Below are 23,536 nucleotides of genomic sequence, written 5' to 3'. Positions count from 1 at the left end.
TTGGATCATCTACTTAAATTTTACTTTTAGTAGCCATTGCCAGTAATTTCCTTTAATAGTGTATTGTAAACTTTGGTTCAAAGCAGAATCAGCGTTTTTCCATATTAAGACTTAGAAGTTCTGTGATTAAGTAACACATGTGCATGTTCATCTGTTCCTGCATCATATTCTTTCCACCACGGTATCCACAAGATCAAATGAATGACTGCCCAGAATGAAAACTGTCCATATTATTCAGATATTATCATATAGCGGAATGTATGGATAGATTTTTAAAAATTAAAATTCTAAAAATATTCAATGGGAAATGATTCGGTATATAGGCTTTCAAGAGTTGGGATCTTTTAGCTGTATTTGCAAATACTATGGTATTTAAGCAACTGAGAGAACAGAAAAAAATGACTACATTTTGTATTTCTTGAACTCACAATATTTTCTTCATAATTTCTGGATTAATGCTTTATTCCTTCCATACTTATAAATGAAACACATCTTCAGTGTTTCTAAACATAAAATCTACTTGATTTGAAATCACAATGTTGGAACACTGTTTGACTTATATCTCAAGTATGCTATTGACTAACTGTTTCAATGAGGAAGCTTTCAATCAGCTTGATCTGTCTGATTCTGTAATGAGCATAGCACCTAATGTTTTGACTTGCTCTGTTGTGAGGACCTATACTCAACGTGGATTTTGTTTTGGAGCAGTATCCCTGTAGACTGGTAATGCTTGTTGGCTTGAGGTCTTATTTTTATTTATTAATTTTTTTCCTTTTCCCTAATAATTTTAAAACTTCTAATGTTGAAAACTTGCACAAATTTGTATGAAACAAAGCCTAGAGAAATGAAAACTGTAGACTGGATAGAATCTATCCTCGTGTGATAGAAGAAGGAAAATTTTAGTGCCATAATTTCTCTCTTTGTATTGGACTTAAATAAGTTGATATGTGTTTCTGTATCACAATTTAAGTTTCAATAAAAGCTTGCTTTAAAAAAAGAGACAAAGAATGTTACTTCATATGCTAAAATTAATAATACATCAAAGAAGATATAATGATAGATCTGGATATGGGGGTGCATGCCTGTAATTCCAGCAACTTGGCAGGCTGAGGCAGGAGGATTGCAAACTTGAGGCCAGTCTAAGCAATTTATTAAGAACCTATCTCAAAATAAAACTAAAAAGGGCAGAGGATGTGGTTCAGTAAATATCTTGAGTTCAAATTATAAGTCAACATTAAATAACCCCTGTATAACAGAAATTATATAAACACATGGAGATTGAATGATACATTTCTGAATGAATATGGGTGATAGAAAAATCAGGGGAAATTTTTTTAAATTCTAAAATAAAATGAGAATAGTGATACAACATACTAAAACCTCTGAGACACTGAAGGCAGTTCTAAGAGGAACATTTATAGATATGAGTGCCTACAGAAGAAAATCAGAAAGATCCCAAATAACCTAATTACGTGCCTCGAGGCCCTTGAAAAAAACATGAACAAATCAACTGCAAAACCAGTAAAAGGAAGGAAATAATTAAGATCAGAGCTGAAATCAAAGAAATTGAGAAAACACCCACATACACAAATACACACAAGGATCAATGAATCGGAGTTGGTTCTTAGAAGATAAATAAGATTGATAAATCCTTAGCCAAACTAACCCAAGTAAAGAGAGAAGACGCAGATAATTAAAATTGGAAATGAAAAAGGAGAAATCATCACAGTCATCACAGAAATCCAGATGATCATTATGGACTATTTTGAAAACTTATACTTCAATACATTGGAAAATCTAGAAGAAACTGATACATTTCTAGACACATATAACATGTCAAAACTGAATCAAGAGGACAGAGAAAACTTAAACAGACCAATAACCAGCAATGAGACAGAAGCAGTAATAAAAAGCTGAGGACCAGATGGATTTTCAGTTGAATTTTATTAGACCCTTAAAGAAAAACTAATGACAATGTTTTTCAAATTATTCCATAAAATATAAAGGAATGGAACACTTCCAGGCTTCATTCTATGAGGCCAATATCACACTCATACCAAAACCAGTTAGATACACATGAAGAAAACTATAGACCAATATTCCTGATAAACTTAGATGCAAAAATCCTTAATATTAGCAAATGATATTAAACAACATATTAGAAGACTGCACATCATGACCAAGTTGGTTTTATCCCAGGGGTGCAAGGATGGCTTAACATACACAAATCAATAAATATAATTCATCACGTAAATAAAATTAAGTACAAAAACCCCTTAGTTGCCTCAATAGATGGTGAGAAAGCCTTCAATGAAATTCAGCACCCATTCATAAAGAACACCAAAGAAACTAGAGATAGAAGGAACCCACCTAACATCATCATAAAGGCTACATACGACAAAATATAACAAAATCAAAGCCAACATCATAGTTGGGGAAAAACTGAAAGCATCTCCTTTAAAATCTGGAACAAGATAAGGATTTCCACTCTCACCACTCCTATTTCATACAATACTAAAAATTCTAGCCCCAGCAATTAGGCAAGAGAAGGAAATAAGAGGTATAAAAATATGAAAGGAAGAATAATTATTACTTTGCAGATGATATGGATTCTATACTTAAAAGATCCAAAAGAAACTCCACCAAAAGACTGTTGGGGCTAATAAAAAAATTCAGTAAAGTAGCAGGTTACAAAATCAATGTACAAAAATCAATAGTTTTCCTATACACCAATAATGAATCTGATGAGAAAGAAATCAGGAAAATAGCCTTAAAAAATCTAGGAATAAATATAACCAAGGCGGTGAAAGATGTCTATAATGAAAACTATAAAATATTGAAGAAAAAATTGAAGAAGATGGAAAAGCCTTTTATGTTCCTGGATAGGCAAAATTAATATTCTTTTTTTAAAATATTTATTTTTTTAGTTGTAATTGGACACAATACCTTTATTTTATTTATTTATTTATTTTTATGTGGTGCTGAGGATTGAACCCAGGGCCTCAGATGTGCTAGGCAAGTGCTCTACTACTCTTACAGAATCACAACTCCAACCCCAGAATTAATATTCTTAAATGACCACACTACCAAAAACAACATACAGATTCAATGCAACCCCCATCAAAATGCCGAATGACATTCTTCATAGAACTAGAAGAAATAGTCCTAAAATTCATTTGGAAGAATTAAAGACCTAGAATAGCCAAAGCAATCCAAAGCCAAAAAAGCAATTCTGGAGGCATCACAATAGTTGACCTCAAATTGTATTAAAAAGCCATAGTACCAAAAACCACATGATACTGGCATAAAAACAGACACATAGACTAATGGTGCAGAATAGAAGACACAGAGACAAACACTAATGCCGCAGTCTCTGGCTGGGCACAAATCAGGAGTCACCACACAGCTTGTAGATTCAAACAGCAATTCTTTATTCCCGAACTCACACCGCCCGTCTACAAACACGTTCTGGGGGAATTCACGTTCTCTGCCCAAATCCACTACTCTGCCCAAATCCACTACTCTGCCCAAATCCACTCCACATGGGCTTCTGTCTCCCAAAATATACTGTCTGACCCTAAGAACTCAAGAGGAACTCAGCAGCAGGATACGCCCTATTCTAAAGGGGGAACACCCTAATCTCCTATTATGCTAAACTGCCCTATTCTAAAGGGGGAACACCCTAATCTCCTATTATGCTAAACCGCCCTGGTCCTTGAGCAAGGTCACCTTTCAGAAGTCCTTCCACTAGACAGCATGGGAGTAAGCTGGCAAGGAGATTGTCATACCTACCTGGCTGATGGCTCCCAGCACACTAAGAGATATAGTCAACTGATTCTTGACAAATGCCAAAAACATTCACTGGAGAAAAGATAACCTTTTAAATAATTGGTTCTATGTAGAAGACTACTGGATCCCTATCACTTACCCTACACAAAAGTCCATTAACAATGGACTAAAGACCTAGGAATCAGACCAGAAACTATGCAACTCCTAGTAGAAAACATAGAATCAAACTCCAACAGATTGGCATAGGCAGTGCCTTCTCAACTGAACTTCTAAAGCTCAGGAAACAATGCCAAGAATTAATAAGTGGGATGACATCAAATTGAAAAGATTAGCACAGTAAATGAAAAAAGCATGAGAAGAGAGAACCTACAGAATGAGAGAAAATCTTTGCTAGATACTCTTCTGATAGAGGATTAATATTCAGCATATATAAAGAATTCAAAATACTTCACACACACACACATACACACACACACATACACACACACACACACACACACACACACACACACACACCAGTTAGTTAATGGGCAAATGAACTAAACAAACACAAAAAGAAAAAAATAAAGAAAGAAATACAAATAGCCCACAAATATATGAAAAAATGTTCAATATCGGTAGCACTTAGGGAAATGCAAATCAAAAACTACCCTGAAATCTCATCTCACTTCAGCCAGAATGGCAGTCAGCAAATATACAAACAATAATAAATGCTGAAGAGGATGTAAAGAAAAATGGATACTTACACTGTTGGTGGGATGTAAATTAGTACAATCACTATGGAAATCAGCATAAAGTTTCCTCAAAAAAAAACTAGGAATAGAACCACCATATGAATTGAATTATACCACTCCTTGATATTTATCCTGAAGAATTAAAGTCTTTATACTATGGGACACAGGCATACCCATGTTTATAGCAGCATAATTTACAACTGCCAAACCATGAACACCAGTCTAGGTTTCCATCAAAGGATGAATAGATAAAGAAAATTTTCTTTATCTATTGATAAGGAAAATATAGAAATGAAGATTTATTCAGCCATAAAGAAAAAATGCAATTATGTAATTTGCAGAAATGGATGGAACTTGTGAACATTATGTTAAGTGAAGGAAGCCAAACTCAGGGAAAGGGTCAAAAGGTCTCTTTCACAGGAAAGGAACCAGGGGGGAGGGAGGAAGGAAGGGAAAGAAGAAACACTGAGTAATAATATCAACCAAATTACATTGTTATATTGTATGCATGTATGAATATGTAACAACAAATCCCACCATTATGTACAATTATAATGCACCAATAAAAAAAATATGGGAAAAAACACTCATTGAAGGAAAAGAAACCAACAAGAACAATAAGTAACAAATTGAAAAAATGACAAAAATTAATTACACAGTATTGTGAACAGAGCTCAGTATTTGTTTCTTTTTTGTTTTTGATTTTATTTCTTATTTTGAGACAGGGTCTTGCTAAGTTGCCTAGGGCCTCACTAAGTTGCTGAGGCTGATCTTGAACTTCCCATCCTCCTTCCCCAGTCTCCTGGGATTATAGGCCTGCACCTCAGTATTAGTTTCTTAATAAATTATTATGAACTCAATAGCTTAAAACAATAGGATATTTGTTCTCTTTCTCTCCTAGAGGCCAGAAGTCTGAAATAAGCCTTGTGGGGCTAAAGTCAAGGTGACAGCAGGGCTGGTTCCTTCTGGAGGCTCTGGTGAGAATCCATTCCGTGCCTCTGCCACCTTCCAGTGGCAGCTGGTATTCCTTGGCTCCCAGCTGTACCACTCGAATCTATCCATCACCTTCTCCCTTCTATAGTCAAATCTCCCTCTGCCTCCCTTTTATAAGGACACTTGTAATTACCATTAGGGCCCATCTGGATATCCTGGGGAAATCCCTCCATCTTTAAGTCCTTAATTATATCTATTAAATACTTTTGCCATATAAAGTAACATTCATAGGCTCCAGGGATTAGGGCATGGATATCTTTAGGGTCATTATTCAGCCTAGCATAAACTCATAAAGATTCCAAAGTTGGAGTGAAAATCCAGTAGGAAATTTTACTTATTTGTTGACTGCTTTCTCTATATGGAAAGAAAGGAGAAAACATAAAGAGTCACATAAGAAGCGTACCTCCAAAAAATAATTTTAAAATGTGATTTTACTGAGGTTGTAGCTCAGTGGTAGAGTGCTTGCCTGGCACATGTGAAGCACTGGGTTTGATCCTCAGCACTCACATAAAAATAAATAAAATAAAGGTATAGTGTCCATCTACAACTAAAACTATTTTTAAAAAATATGATTTAGAATTTAAAAAATGAAAAAGAAATTTCTTCACCTTATGGATTAAAGAGCCAACTTGAAAATAAATTCCTTAGCCATACTTTCTCAGGAAAGCAGAGTTTGCACAGTGACTTAAATATAATACTAGTAGAAAGTTACTTTTTATTTCTTTTTCCTTCTCTTGTCCTGTGAAGGTCAGGCTCCTCGCAGGTTTAAGGGACGCCCTGGATTTCAGAGGATTCGAGAAAACTATGGGTGGAGACTGTTAATGGAAAGCTGACAAAGTCAAAGTGTTGACTTCTAGTACTGAAGAGAGGTATATTAGCCATGAAAACATTAATGGATGGAAGGAAGTTACATGCCCATTGATAGAAAAATAGAAAAATACATTATGTTCATCCAAAACAAGGATTACTCTTTATTTGTGATGAGCAATAATTACAGGTTTGTTCATTCTTATAAGGAAAGAAGTCCACAAATTAGCAAGGGAAAGGTCAAGTTGTACAATATGACCCTATTTGTGTAAAAAAGATGTATGTGTATTTATACCAAGGTATAGATAGTCATATTTCTCTGCATATGAAAACCTAGAAGTAAGTCATCAAAATGGTAGTTATTCTATTTCTGAAAAATGGAAAGGAAGAAGGGAAGAGTGTAAAGCAAAGATCAGACTTTTACCACCCTCAATTTTAACAAAGACGGTATGTGGCTAATCTTTAATCTATAGCCCTCACTCTAGATTACTTTGAAGCAAAGGTAATACTTTAATAGGTCTGTATTACTTGAATATTTTTATAATAGGCCTTTGTAATTTCACAGTGGTTGTTTATTGCTGAAAACTGTTAACAGACGCCACATTACTGATTACAGTGCAATCAAGTGACAGCAGGATACAAGCCAAGTCTGCCTCCAGAGTCTATGCTCTCACCTGCAATATTGTGCTCCTACACAAATCTCATGTTTATAACACACACATTTTTCATAGTGTTACTATAAATATTCTCTATATAAAGTATACAACTAGATATGTTTGGACATATGGCTATTAACAGAACCAAGAGAAACTAAGAGTTTCCTCTGATACTTTCTTAGGGTTAGTCTTGAAAATGGGTTTAATATGCCCCCATTTAAAAATAAAGTACAAATAAAACCTACACATCATTAAATACCTTAGTATCTTATTCAGGTAATTAACACCTTAGTATTTTAATTATATAATAAGATTCCAAATGAGATTGCAGAAGGCAAATTTTCCCTGGAGGTAGAGGAGGAGGAGGTGGTGGATTCTATTGGGAATGGAAAGACCAGTTGGGATGTCTAGCACATGGCCACAGGGATCTGAAAATGAAAGAATTTATCAATAAAGGTGAATATGCCCAATTTTTTACCACTTGGCAAATAAATGAGGTGTGCCATGAAAGTAATTGCTTAACAATTACTCGGAGAATCTTTGTGTGTTGTTTTTGGCTCCCAATGCACAGTGCATCATTTCTATTTCCTGCTCCATTTGTAGAAAAGTCCTGAAGTTTATGTGTAACCTTCGGTTACTATAGGAGGAAGCAATAGGAGGCATTTATTAGGAGATAAAATCCTGTACTTTTCCTGTTTCCATAAGAGGGAGGAAATTATTCTCCAACTCTCAAGAGAAGAAGGTATGAGAGGGTCACCTATAACTTCACTCTGCCCTCCTCATTTACTGTTCTCCAAGTCTCAAAAAATGGCTTTCTCTGAGTGGTGAACTGAGAATTTGAGCATGCTTGGCTGTGTGCCTTCTGAGTTCTCACCACTGTCTCTCTCCTAGTACATGTCTGTCTGTCTGTCTGTCTCTCTCTCTCTCACACACACACACACACGCACGCACGGTGATGCAGATTCTTAAAAAAATAATGCTGACAGGCTCCACCCCCTGCCAGAAGAGGCCTATTTTCCAGTAACTCTGCCAGTGGCCAGGTGACGAAGCCCATTTGGCTGTAAATTCATGTCATATTCTATAGATTAACTTTATCAGTAGTAAACATGGCATCTTGATTTCCACATATCCAGCTCCTATGTCTTGGTTCTAAATTTAGGAGGGAAAAATAGGTCTGTTATTGGTCTCTTATCACCCTTTTAGAGTTCAGGGAAAGATATGTGATAGGAGTGTTACAGGTATGAAAAGAAAAAAATGAAGAAGAAAATGTGGTCAGGGCCACAGCAGAGAAGTCCCTAAGGAAGAAATTCAGGCTGCAAGGATTGGGCTTTAGCTCTGTTCCTACCAGATTGGGGTCTAGAAAGTTCATGAAAAATGACCCTTGCTAGGTGTACAATCTTAGGGTGGTGTTTAGGGAGGTGGCAGCCAGACCTTCCCTAGCTCTGCCATAGATTTCCAATCTAGCTTTGACTTTTTCTTTTAAATATTTTTTTAGTTATTGGTAGACATTTATTTATTTATCTATCTATTTATAGTGCTAAGAATGGAACCCAGTGCCTCACATGTGTTAGGCAAGCACTCTACCACTGAGCTACAACCCCAGCCCTTTTTTGTTTCCATATTTGTGTTGGGAAAAGGAAGGATGGAGACTAATTCAGTGTTTTCCAGAATACTGTATGCATTCCAAGGTGTACAGAACTGTACATAGAACACATACTTTAATTATCTTAATACATCTTAATATCTCAAATTATCTTAATCGCTATGAATTTATTGTGGTATACAGGAAAGACTATGCTTGTTAATGACAAGTGATGCTAAATTTCTGCTTATGGGGCAATATGAAGTTTTACCCTAAAAATAAACTTAATTTTAAAAATGTTTTTTAGAGAGCCCAGCACAGTGGCACATGCCTATAATACCAGCAACTTGAGAGGCTAAGGCAGGAGGAATGAAAGTTCAGTGAGAGGACTGTAAGTTCTAGGTCAGCTGGGCAACTTTAGAGACCCTGTCTAAAATAAAAAATAAAAAGGGTTCTGGATGAAGCTCATTAGTAGAACACCCATAGGCCCAATTCTCAGTACTGCCGAAAATATATATACATATATTAAGAGAAATAAAACAATAATATCACAGGTAGTTCTTGAATATGGTAGAAATTGCAAAGACTGTGAATGGTGGAAGTCTAGGATAGCTAACAGTAATGTGGAAAAAACCACAAGCTACCCAAAATACTTAATACTTTTTAGACTATAACACAATTGGATGTTTCAAATAGTGAAAAATTCTAATACTGTGGCAAATTCACAAATCATATGATACTTTTAGAGGTTAGTTATAGTCACACAAAATTTACCACTAATTCATTTTTTTTGTTTTCCAAAATGACACACTGTGGATTGCACCAATGCCTGTAACTTACTTTGAAATGCACCAAAAATAAGATAATGGACAGACAAATATTCAAGCAAATATAGGAAAATGCTTACACTTATGTAAATAATGTTCAGCATTTCTTTATATTTGAAATTTTTCATAATAAAATGTTGAAGAAAAAAGACACTACTGCAGCTGCTTTTATGTACAGTTTGCTTGACTTTACAGGTGTTTTGATATAATACAGATCAAACTACAGCTTCATAAATAACCTCAGACGGACAGCACTTTATGTACTGACATTTCTTAGCTACCAGTTCAGACAAGCGGTTTTCACTTACCTAATGATTCAAACTTGCTCTTAGGTTAAAGAGTGAGTTTTACTGGGAAAAGAATGTTAGGCAAGAACAGACACAAACATGCTGGCAACTTGCATCTGATTTCTTGAGCAAAGGTCAAGAACAAGGGGTCACTGTTCAATATCTACTGAGCTGCAGGCATGCCATCTCATAACTTTCACAAAAAAAACATCTTGAATGAAAAGGACTTTCTCCTTTCTTGATTTAATATCAACTGTACTTTTCTAAAGTTGGAATTTTAAACTCCCCAGGGAGAAGTTTATTTTGAAGAATGAAATTTCCAAAGAAGTATGTAGAATATTGCATAACAAACTTTCCCTCTATATTTCCTTTAAGCAAAAAAAAAAAAAAAAAAAAAAGCAAGGTTAATCCCAAACACTTAAAAGCATGTTAAATGGTCTTATCAAACAAATAAGGACAAAGTCAACCCAACCCAGTGGCAATATTGAAGCATTTTTCTAAAATGCTTAAAATAAACATTTGACATTGAGAAAAAAGAAAAAACATTTAATATAATACTGGTTCCCAAAAGTGGTTTCTTTGCTATTCTAATAAAGAGGTCTATTTATAGGGTTCATTCAAGCTTATAAAAATATTCTTTTAATAAAATGAAAAACAGGTTTTTCCACTTCTAGAAAAAGTGTATATTCAAGTAAATGAGACCAAAATTAATTAAGGACATGTTTTGCTAACAAATTTCTTTAAAGAAACAAATGATGAATTTTAATAAGCTATTTCTTCAAAATCTTCCTTTTTTATGGGAATATGTATCTTTTTACATAGGTATCACTTAAAAACTGCTTCTACTCTACAGTGTATCAAAAATGTACTAGAAAAAATTATCCAAAATTTACCAATCCACTTTTAAATTCACTAGTTTTACCAAAACCAGTCTAATTCCAAAAAATAAAAAATGAAGTCATTAAGAGGGAAATGGGGGGGGGGTGGAGAAAAGAGATAACATTACTTTCTTAGCCTCAAATAATTATTCAGGAGTGAGTTTTTAAAAATTATATGAACATTGCATCTTATAGTCCTTAGCCCTTCCCTAAGAAAAAGACAAGTACTCTCCAAGTGTCCCTTTATAGTCATTCATTTATTAATAATTAATTTAAGATCTTCTGTGCTAAAGTCCCTAGTCATACAGCAATAAACTACATACACAAAGTCCCTGCTGCTATACTGGGGTTTACATTCTAAAAGAGGGAATATAAACAAATAATAACAAGGTAACTTCAGAAGTAAACATCTTGAAGAAAATAAGCCAAGGTGATATGACAAACAATGACAAACGGTATCGATAATTTTTAAGTTTTTCTTCTAAAATTTCTTTTAAATGTAAATATTTGCCAAGTTTATAATTTTAACCAAATAGTATTATGATTAGTACTTATTATGAGAAACAGAAATCTTCATCTACTTTTCCCAAAAATCTCAGTACCAATAGACTTTTCAGAGACAGCCTTTGGCGCGTGGTTCAGGGATTGAACCCAGGTCACTTGACCACTAAGCCATATCCCCACCCTATTTTGTGTTTTATTTAGAGACAGGATCTCGCTGAGTTGCTTAGCACCTCACCATTGCTGAGGCTGGCTTTGAATTTGTGATCCTCCTGCTAGAGCAGAGACAGCAAAGTAGAAGGCCTAGGGAATGAAATGGTCTATTTTTTTTAGATCACTTTAGCTTCTATTAATAGGATGGATTGTGGGAATGGAAAAAGGAGGTATCTCTGATTGCAAAGATGATGATAAGAGATTGGCATAGTGGCAGCTTGAAATAATAGAGCAAACCGAAGTGTAGGGTCAAGACATACAGTACTCAGACGTTTGATGGGTAGGATATGGAAGTGGGTGGGAAAGACTTCAATTTAGACAACAGGGAAAGATGAAGATTAGGGAAGTATTGTGGACATTTGACACTTTTGCCTCTCTGTCGCGACCCCTTGCCCGCAAGGAAGACGCAACTCAGGAATCTTCTTTCAGCAGTTTATTCAGGCCTTGATTTAAGTATCTTTTAGTGACTCCCTTTCTTTCTTCTTCTCCTCTCCCCTCGAGGGCCCAAGCACAGCCTAATAAAGCCTCCCACGTACCAATCTTAAACCGCCGCGTGGGTCTTTCTTATAGGGTGGCAAGAGATAGCGTGCCAACTCTCCACAAAGGAATTTGATTTATCACAGGCCACAGTGGAAGCCGGCGCCATCTTCTAATGGCGGCCACAATTTACAACAATGGCTTACTACACCTCTCAGCAAATTCCTTTCTTGTAGTCACAGAATCTACCACTGACTGTATAAATTTTAGGGAAAGGATGAAAGCCAATTACTAACCTAGAAGTTGGTATACCATCTACAGCTTTCTGCCAGGGATCCTGAATCAGGGATTATGCTGAGAACAGGATATTTTATAATTAATTCCAATGATGATCTGGGGGCTGTGTGGTGGTAACAAAAATGGCAGTACCACAACCAGGCATGGCCTTGATTGCTGTCATTTTGACTACTTAACTTCTTTTAGTTTCTGCCTATCTTCCAAGTCCATGTCTTCAGCTTGCCAATTTTTAAAAAGTGTGCTTTAAAAAAATTGATGAGACTTATAAAGGTCACAAATCTTAAGTATGCAACCTGATACACAGTCACCTGTGATTAAGAGATAATCACCTAGATCAAGATATAAAATATTTCAGCACCCTAAAATAGTCTTCTCTCTGACGTACTATTTTTTCAATAAATTCCATTTCTCTAGTCAGTTTTTGGCTAAGACAGAATGCAACCAAACATACTGACATTAAAACTCTGGCATTCAAAGATCATCAAATGTGAAGCTTAATGGATTCAAAATGTAAACTCAGCAAGAAAAAGGGCAAAAGAGTATTTCTTATACCAAAGTTCTGAGGTCAAGCAAGATTCAAATTAGAACTTGTCATCGCCCCCCCCCCCAACTGCCCCCGCCATACTAGGGATTGAACTCAGAACTGATGCATGCTAGGGAAAATGCAAATACTCTACCACTGAGCCACATCCCCAGCCCTAGGACTTGTTATTCTTAAACAATAAAACTTTTTCTTATCAAAGTACCTAATGTTCTTAAATTATATAATCCTAACCCTCAACATCATCCTGTGATCTGGAAACTAAAATCCTTTCAGGAACCATAACACTACCCAAACCTATTTCTTTTGGTTCCCTAAAATAAAACTAGATGATCTGAAAACTTCCAAAGATTGTTAATATGTGGTAAGTGGTACTACTTAGGTAGATATGCAGGGAAGTGTTTTTGCTTTCTGATTGTAGCCATGACTTTACAAGCATCATCACTAGATACAGAAGCACTAGTGTTATTAGTTAACAGAACATCATAACGCATTTTGATGACTGTTGTATTAATAAAGTCTATTAGAAGGAACTCATTTTAAAAATATGAGTTAGTCATTTCAATCTCATTTGATGGCAATTTCTTCAGCTGCTTGGACCTTACTCCTTACATGGCTTACAGGCAGATTCTTTTGACTCCTACTTCAAAATATATCCATTATCCAACCATTCCTCACTACCTTTATTGCTTCTTCTTTGATCTGAACAATAATCTTTCTATCCTAGATTACTGCAAACCAGATGCTTGGAAATAATAGTGAAATGCCTTCAAAATTCTAAACAATGAATTTCAATGTAGGATTACCAAATCAATCATAATGAAGCATGGGAAAGAAATAAAGTCCTAGTCAGACCTAAAAAGATGAAAAGTTTATCTTCCAGGTAGTCTTATTTAGGGGGATAAAAAAGGGCACTTGCAAACATACTTCAGAAAACAGATACAACAAAGAACAACAAAACAAATTCAAGAAAAAAGTGGGATCCAAAAAAATATATTCCAGGACTGGGGTTATGGCTCAGCGGTAGAGTGTTCATCTAGCACATGAGAGGCGATAGGTTCAATCCTCAGCATCACATAAAAATAAATAAATAAAATAAAGGTATTGTATCCAACTACAACTAAAAAAGGAAGAAAGAATAATACATTCCAAAATGGTAGTTAAAAATAACTTTTGCAGAAATTTGATAAAGTTGATTAAGAAGCATAAAATGATCTGAGTTATAGAAAATAATATACTTAGTTAAATGATAAATCAAGGAATAGGCATTTTTATTCTGTCAAAGAAAAGTACAGACAAAAATATACTTCAGGAATCCCAGGACAAGAACTAAAACCACTGAACAAATTTGGTAATTCATAGTATTATTAAGACAGTTATAGTAAAATTATTTATCATCTGTCAAAATTTAAATAAATTAAATACTCCAAGAAAAAATTAAAATCTGCAAAAGCTATGGCCCAATTTTTGAAGTGAATAACATACAGTATGTTTTAGAGTGTTAAGGGTATGAGAGAAAAGAATCCATCCCCTTGTGCTTGGAGCATTTTATTTCAATCAATATAGACTTAACAATATAAAATTTTGCCTGTGAATGAATACCTTCACAAACTCTAGCACAAACTAGTTACGGATCTACAGTTTTTAGGATCAATATATAAAGGAAAAACATAGGTCAAATATAGAACTTCAAAATAATAAACATCTCTTAATACTGATTATATAAATTAATAGCATAATTTATAGAAGTCAGGAGGTAAAAGATCATAATAAGTTGGAAAGGAAGCCAGAGTTGTTGACCAATTTCTTCAATTGGTAGGGAGTCATGAGACTGTTTAAAATTGATGGACTGAGAAATAAATATTATTAAAGGTATAAAGGTATAAAAAAAAGAATCAAAAACGTAACTAATTGTAAGGAGAAATAAAGATAAATTGCTTATCATCACAGCAAACAATCAACAGACACTTTTAAATGATAAATTAAGGAACAGCAGCAACAAACATGCTGTTAGCTCTGAGAAAGGGATTGGTGAGGACAGCAGAAAGGAACTCTTTTTTACTTTTTATTTTCTCTCTGAATTGTTTAAAATTTTTACTCAGGTACATGCACTAAAGTTAAAATTGTTTCTAATCCTCAAAAACATCAGATCCAGTAGGCTCAGAAAGGAATTATAGTTGACAGTCTGTATAGGCAGACCCCAGGAAATTACAAAAAGCAGGTATAATCACTGAAAAAAGATTTAAAGTAAAGGCAGTTAAGCTTATTCAGCACTTCTAGAAGCAAAAGAGATAACAATATAAGTCTATAAGGTATGACTCAGAAACACAGACGACAAAAAAATGTTGAGAATTATCCATTTAAGGTGACAGAGACTAACTTTAAAACTATTTTCATCCAAAGTGAAATAATATCTTAAAGTATTTCAGATTCTAGAAAATTCAATTTTGGATAAATAAATGTCATTATATATAATTATGGATAATACCTTTAAAAATAATATTAAATAGGCTATCATTAAAATCATTATGATAATTAAAAGAATGATACAAGGGTTATAATCTTTTAATAAAATTTTTACATTTTGAAACTTATTCAGTTCATACAATATACCAGTTCATAAATATACATGACATAGCAAACAAAAGGAAGAAAACAGTGTCTCCCTGGAAAACATTTCAAAGTACTTTCCTCTGTTTACTCATGACATATACCTGCCACATATTATTTTGGTATTCTAAACTGTTATACAAAGCTTTGAAAAATGAAAATTTCATAAAAAAATAATTATCATTTTTAGTGGGATTTCAAAGTAAATAAAAAGGTGTTCTGTTTACCAATGTATATTGCATAGAGATAGTTAAATACTTTTAATGTTTAGAAAAACATTAGGAAGCCAGTTTTTAATGGCTGCTAAATCTTAAAGCTGAGAATTCAAATTTTATTTATAAATCTAAAATTATACATTCTGTAGGTATAAAAGTTTAAAAAAAATACATTCCAATTTAATTTTAAAAAGCCTTCTAAATCAACATTTCAAACACTACTATGATTACTATAAAACTGGCTTGTAGATACACTTAGCCAAAATAAGTTAACTTCTAAAAATCAATAACATGTCGTATGGTGGCAAGACGATTTCATTAGAAACAAATGGGGGTAATTATAAAGTCAATATTATAAGTTTATTATTACAAATAAATACTTAAAACATTACAGAATACAAAAATGCACAGAATAGGTGAAGATTTTTCTTAATTTGTTACTAATACAGAAATCTGAGCACTTAATCCCTCAAGAAGCTGAAAGACTCAATTGAAAAGGTGACTTCACAAAGGATATTGTGACCATCTATGAATCAAAAAAGGAAAGTCTATTATTTCTATTCAGGTGCTTCTAAAATGGTTTTAATTCAAGTGTTTTTATGTAATCCCTCCTTGAAGAACTTAAATGTCCTTTCCCTGAAAGACATTTTTTAACTAATAATTTTGGCCTCACAACATATATATCTCAAAAAATACATGTGATTCTACTGTCAACCACTTCCCCCAAACTAATACCTACACATATAAGTTCTTATAGATATATACACATTTTCAGGATTATAAAAATATTTTTATAAGCTTAAATAATTACTGAATGTTAATACAGATACATTAATATTTGTATAATTTTATTTATAAAAAGGTTTTATATATAACAGCATTTGCATTGCAAATGAAATGTGAACAAATGATGTTACAGTGTACAAGATTCTTACTGTAAATCAGACTGAGCAGCTGCATGTTCCTCTAAAGGAACATCTGCCCCAACTACAGAGGAGTAATTCCTATATAGTACAAAAACCTTGAGGAGCTAATAACCTACATGATTTTGTAAGTGCATTTGAAAATTACCTCCATATAACTGAAAAGGTTTATTAAAATATCCAAAAAAATCCAAGTTACCTTTATCCCCAGAAATTTTCTAAAGAGATAAAGCAAAAATATATTTCCCCCCAAATATTATACAATCATAATTACATTCAAAATTAATGGAATCTTACAATCAAGTGAAATACAGTCTACGAAATGGTATTTATGAATACAGACAATCAGATAATATTCTTAAATATAATTAAAGATATAATTAAATCTTAAAAAAACTGAATGATATTGTTGGCTAAGATTTCTTTCCCTTGTAGCTTTTCAAGAAATTTAAAATGTGGTCCAAGAACATTTAATATGCCTTTTCTTAGTTGTGTAATACTCAATGGGCATCCTTTCAAAGAAAAATCAGTTAAACTGCCAAAGAAAATGCATTTCACAAATTTACCTTCAGAGCTTTACAACAATGATTATTGCTTTAAAATAAACTTCATTGATCAAAATTACTTCAGTATAGTTAGATTTCCTAAAGGAATTGGGATACAACCAGTTTTCTTGGATTTGGTTTAATGCTGCAAATGAACTCAGTATGCATTTCATGTTAGGTCATGCCTTTTCACCTTCGTGGTCTTGGATTAAATCATGAATAGTATTTCCCTTATATCTTTAATTATACTTAAGAATATTATCTGATTGTCCTTATTCATAAATACCATTCCATATTCTGTATCTTGCTTGATTGTAAGATTCCATCAATTTTGAATATAATTATGATTGTATAATATTTTGAGGGAAAATAAAACCTACCACATTAGTTAAAACTAAAATGAGAAAACACAGCATATAGAAATGTTGGTCCTTGAGGTTTGATTTCCTTTTTTCCTACAGTTTCATCTTTTAGAGAAATACTGAAATTATAGAATAAAGGGGTATGGTGGAAAGAGCACTAAATGTTAGTTTAGCAAATAGCTCTTATAAATAATGGAAAGATCTGGCCAAAAACAATGTGAAGAGAGATATATTATAAATAGAGGAAACTCACTTAAAATGCCTTTCAAATTATGCTTGCATGTGTTCTTTTAAAATATTTTAGGAATCAAATAATTAGGTATGTGATACATCTAGGTTGATAAAAATGAGTCATAACTACTGCAGTTGTATACAATATGATATGGGAGAAAAATGACTGAATTCAATGAAGAAATACTAATCTTATTTAAAATATTATTAAATTCTTACTTCTTCCCCCCCAAAAAAAGATTATATTAATGAAGTATCTTTAATTGAATCACATGAACTTATTAGATATTATTCAAAGGTTTTAAGAGTAAAAAATATTTAAAAAGCAACACTGTGAGGTATAAGAACATGAAAAGAACTCATTTCAAACTTTAAGACATTATTAAAAGCCAAATCAAACTTTTCAATCTTAAACACTCATATTAAGCTTGTTTTTGTTGAGCTCACGCTCCAGATTGCCAATCAAAGTATCAATGCTTTCTTGTAGATCTTTGAGATTAACTTTTCGATCCACTGTAGACTCAATTGTCTGCATTGTCAAGTATGTCTGGAATGTGCACTCTTTGGACATAGGAAGTGGCTGTTCAATCATTATTTCTGGTCCATTCATTTTACTATAATCTTCTCCATTTTCTCTGTCTTCTGAAGGTACATCATCATAATCCACATCATTTAAATTTTCTTTTGTATTTAAAGAGTAGTTTTCTCCACAGCTGCTCCAGACTCCTGCATAACGATTGCTAAGTGGACTGTCTAATCTGGTCTGCCTTGGTCTAAGTACTCCTGATGAATCAATACTATTCAAATTTAACATGTGAGGTCGTTCTTTCTTCCGCCTCAAATAATTCAGAGAGGACAACTGCTCTGGGAACATATTGTCTGTTGATTCTCTGACAGTTAAACCTTGCACTAGAAATGAACAATAAATTTGTTTTAGTGACAGCAATCCAACTGGTCTTAAAAAAACAGAACTAAATAAAGATAAGCCATTTAATAATCAACTAAAAACATGCATTAAAACAAAAACATGCACACTATCAAAAGTAAGCATTCCATAATTATTTTTTTCTATCATCAGACATCGTCAAGATTAGGAGCAGAAGCTAGTGGAATGTTCGGTGGTGCTGATTCATGCTATATCATAATGTCCTCAAATAAATTAAATTTCCAATGTTGATTAACTTTTGGTGCAAGTTAATTATTATCTAGCTATAACTCAAACAGTAGCTAAGCTGGTAGCTTCTAAATTAAAGGCTACAGCAAAAAGCAGGCAAGGCAAGTGGGTGTACAAACAAAACAAAACAAAAAGTTCCTTTGTCTGCAAACATAATGAGAGGCAAGGCATTTAAAGTGATTACTCTAAAAGTCCTGACTTTAGTGGGCTCTTCCACAATTAGCAACAGTGTCATAATTTACTAAGCAGCCCAAAATTTGCTTTGATAAAATGCAGGAATACTAGACTTGACCATTTGTTACCTGAGTTCGATTATACAGCATTAGCTACTAACAGTCTTCCTTTATTGCCTGGAAATAGTACAAATATTTTCATTTTTTCCATTCTGGTTAGATATTTAGCAACCCCAAATAACATTCCTCTTTCTAAGACTATTTTTTTTAATATATATTTTTTTTAGTTGTAGATGGACACAATATCTTTATTTTATTTATTTTTATGTAGTGCTGAGGAGCAAACCCAGTGCCTCACATGCACTAGGCAAGCGCTCTACCCTAAGCCACAACCCTAGCCCCTGATTATTTTCTTTTGAGATAAGACGTATCATATCTTCTGGTATCATACTGGCCACATAGAAGATCACTATAGATACACACATTATTTAATAACAAATCAAGGCTTTGTTGCTTACTCATTTATACTACACAAAATATATGTCTGAGGCTCTTCTGTATATAAAATTGACTTAATTTATAAGACTGAGACATAGCTACTAAAGATTATCCATACTTTCTTTTTTCTGCTTGTTTATTTTATTAATATCTGCTTCTCCTTATATACTTCCTTAAGATAAAGAGCATGTAAATCAGTGATAACATACCAATCTTACAATATATAATCATGCTTGTTTACTATTGTACAAAATAAGAAAAACTATACAAACATATATGGTTCTAGTTTTCCAGACTTATAGTGATATAATATTTTTCAGATAGCACATAATATTTTACTTACATTCTATTAGGATACTTAATTGTGTGTCATGTTTTAAAAATTTCAATGTATTGCAAATTTTTTTTTTTTTTTTGCAGTATTGGGCACTGAACCCAGAGACTTGCACATGCTAGACAACTACTGTACTACTGAGTTACATCCCCAGTCCTATAGACTTCATTTTTATGACAATTATTATTATATATTATTTATAGATAACTAAGTTCTTGATAAAAATTTTCAAGAAAATAAAGGTGAGATATTTACTTTAAATGATCTTTCATGTAAGTATCAATATAAAATATTCCATGCCATTAATTGATTCAAATGCAGAAAGGCTATCTAAATTTTTCCACTGTTTAATTATTCATATTCCTTTTTCTCCTCTGGCTGCTTATCTCCACTGTCTCCTTTTTTCCCCTTTCTCTGTGTTCTACCTGTTCTTAGTGTTAAACTGCTATGATTGTTGTTTTTGCCACCAAATTAACAGAACACTGCTAACTTTGGGGTCATCTGGTCTGATCCAACCACACATCTTTTGATTCTTGTGTCTTAAGCTTTCATTATGCCTGTATTTTCTGACATTCACCTGCAAAATCCAGATTTCTTTTGTTGCCAGTCTCTTAAAGCTGTTTTTAGCCAAGATGCTATTCCAACATTATCTTTGCATATTGAATAGTATTTAGGAAACCAATTAAATCAATACTTTATATCTTTTAGACTAAAAATTCAATTTCTAAAAAATCAATGGCATTGCCTTTTTTAAAGTGATGATGCTAGAATGTTTTCTTTGTTGATGCAAAGAAAATGGCTAATTTTAACCCTAAAAGAAAAGTTCTCACTTTCTTATTGACTACTCACTTTCAATGGAATGAAATAAGAAATGCAGTCTAATGAGGTTGCTGAAAAAACTTCAAAATGAAATGACTAATTACTTAAGAAACTTAATTTGTTTTTATTCACCATGTTATTCAAAATGAAATGATCAAGTACTTAAGTACTGGGATTGTGGCTCAGTGGCAGAGCACATGCCTCACACATAAGAGGCACTGGGTTCAATTCTCAGCACCACACAAAAATAAAAACAATTAAAATAAAGGTATTGAGTCCATCTACAACTAAAAAAATATTAAAAAAAAAAAAAAAAGATCAAAGATAAATGCCATGTCAACCTGGGATAATCTGAAAAACAATCATGAATACAGTAAAGATGTCAGGAAGATGAATGAATGGATTTAAGAAGAAAAATAAATTTGCTTTGTAACAGTTGAACTTAAAATGAGAAGAGTAAATAAATTAACATTAAGTATTATGTGCCAAAAGCTGTCCTCATATTAAGTCTATAACAAAAGATGATACTGATGTTAAGGTCAAAGTGCTAATAAGTGGAACAACCAGGATTCAGATCCAGATCTGACCAAATCCAAAATGTGTACACTGTCCCACATGTTTACAATATTATCAGAAAAGGCACAAAATATACATAGAAAAATCTGAAGGAGAGGTATCAATTTATAAATATATTAAAAAGCAAAGCTAAAAAATATTATCTTCAATCATACATGGGAATATTTAATGATTAGCTAATTCACCCCCATCATTGAAAAATAAGAATATTTCCATAGAATCATTTACCTGGCCAGAGTTGGAGTAAATAATGAAGAACTTCAATATGTTTTTTAAAATTCAAAGCACTTGCAAGTTCTTCTGAATCAGTAAAGATTCTGTTGTTATGGGTGGAAGTCTCTTGCCTCTGACTTAATAATACTGGTCCGAAGCACACGGCCAAATTCTGGCAGGTCATCTTATTTACTTCATGATGAGAAGCTACCAATTTCAAATGATCCAACAACATCTTTAGGGTTGCCTAAATTAAATCAAATTAAATTTCACTTAATATATTCATATAGACACAAATCCAAGGATACAATTTACGGCAAAATATAAGTATGCATCTTGTCACTTTTAAAAGTTTGTTTCAAAGGTTTATTCGTAAGTTGGATATCAGGAACCTGAACATGTTTTCTAACAGAAACATTACAAAGTGTCCAGATAATATTCTAACAACATGATTTAATCCATTAAATGATTCTAATAATACTCCATAAAATGCTTATGAATGTATTCCAAATTTCAACTGGAGTCCCTGGGATAATGCATCATCAACTCTTCCTCTCTACCCTCTCTAAAAGATAACAGCAAAAGGTATAATGGAAAGGAAAGTTCATTTTTAAAGTATAGATAAATCCTATAGTTATAAATACAGGCCTACCATACTTAAGAAGCTTTACTATTTCAGAGCATAGCCAGATTCTACCATGATGCAGATTTTTTAAAGATCAATGTGTTTCTTAAATAATAAATATTAAGCAGATAAAAGATGGATAAAGGAAAGTTAGAAGTAAAATTAAAATTTACAGGAAAAAAATATTTTAATCCTTAAGGAAACTCATAAATAGAACTGGGTCAAGAAATGGAATATTTATTTGAGTTTATGTACTTAGGGAAAGTAATAATGTTTTTGAAGTATTACAAAATCAGTTGTAATTTCTTATAAATTACATTGAAAAAATGACTAGGTTCAAAACATAAACATTATATACAGTAAAATTGTGATAAATTAGGTCACATCCACTCAATGGGATAGTATGCAGCCTCTTTAGAAAGGATGTTAACAGCATGGGTAAATTCATGCAACAGACTAAAAACAATCACTAAATTATGTAATTTTGGTCATGTGATTTAAATTCCTGACACTCACTTCTTCACTCAAAAGTGGCATTTATAATTTTACCTAATGTTAGGAGGGATTATTTCCACCTCTTCAATTGTCTCCTCCTGCTACACCCCACCCTCAGCTTCTGCACTCTTTAGAGATTCCTCTCCCTCATCCAAAGGAGGAGTGTATTAGAGAGAACACTGGACATTTCTGGGACAAATAACTAGTGAATAAAGTTACTGGGCTCAAAGTTTCTACCCACTCATCTTGCACTTTCTACCCCTATACAATAAGAAATGCAAACAAAGTTGTCCTCCTCTGGTCAAGCCCAACCACATCTTTCTCTCATTTTCCCTTTATTCTCAGTAATAGCCTCTAAAGTCAGGCTTAGGCTGGTTCTGCAGACCAGTCATCCTTCTGTGCCTCCTGCAAATAAACCTGAAGATGCTGGTGTTGAGATTAGATGTGGGGGGAGAGTAAATGGCAAGAGGCAAGGAGAAAAGAAGCAGAGGTGTGGGCAGGGTGCATAAGTCTTAAGACTAAGCCATATACACAAAAATGGTTGTCAAATTTAAAAAATACTAAAAGAAAACACATCAAAATATCAGTTATATTTGCCTTTGGATATTGGTAATTTTACATTTTTCTATATTTTCTCAGATAAATGTATTATTTTAATAATAAGATAACAATACATTTTAAAAGCTTAAAAGGCATATTCATGCCTAGGTTAAAGTCAAATACAGAAACTGTAAAACTGATTTCCAGATTTATGCTGTTTAAAAAGCAATAAAGACAGAGCTTAAATACTTAACTGCCACAAATATTAAAGACGTGAAAATGTAGTTCTTAGAGCTAAGCACATAATTCATTAGCTGGATTTAGGAAAAATGCATACCAATTACATTACCTTCTCAACACCTGGCAGACAATTCAGCAAGTCAACAGTGAACTTAGAATCACCTGGGTCATTTTCACAACCATTTGATGACATTTTCAAAGGACTTTTTACCATTGCATCTAATACAGCCTCATAAAGCTGCTTTGTTATCAGAGGAGAGGGAAGTTCTCTTAAATAATCCTTAAGAACGCCTTTAAAAAAACAAATCAGAGAAAGTTGTGATTGGTCTTCAGAGTGAAATAAAGAACTATGTTTTTGTTTTTAAATGTTAAGTATTATCA

At 33.2% G+C, this 23,536-nt stretch overlaps 1 protein-coding gene across 1 annotated transcript in view; it reads right to left on the bottom strand.

Annotated features, from left to right (window-relative positions):
- Positions 1 to 15,149: 15,149 nt before the first annotated feature.
- Syde2 (synapse defective Rho GTPase homolog 2) overlaps positions 15,150 to 23,536 on the bottom strand; it is a 40,762-nt gene continuing 32,375 nt past the window's right edge. Inside the window, exons 5-7 of the mRNA XM_076862227.1 lie at positions 23,265 to 23,446; positions 21,271 to 21,502; positions 15,150 to 18,377 (exon numbers count right to left, since the gene is read on the bottom strand). Of these exons, the coding sequence (XP_076718342.1) occupies positions 17,878 to 18,377; positions 21,271 to 21,502; positions 23,265 to 23,446 (914 nt within the window). The 3' untranslated portion in view covers positions 15,150 to 17,877. The remainder of the gene's footprint in view (positions 18,378 to 21,270; positions 21,503 to 23,264; positions 23,447 to 23,536) is intronic.

Source organism: Callospermophilus lateralis, chromosome 7 (assembly GCF_048772815.1).
Source record: "Callospermophilus lateralis isolate mCalLat2 chromosome 7, mCalLat2.hap1, whole genome shotgun sequence".
Lineage (NCBI taxonomy): Eukaryota > Metazoa > Chordata > Mammalia > Rodentia > Sciuridae > Callospermophilus > Callospermophilus lateralis.
The sequence above is the reverse complement of the archived record's forward strand: the minus strand, read 5'-3'. Positions and strand labels throughout refer to the sequence as shown.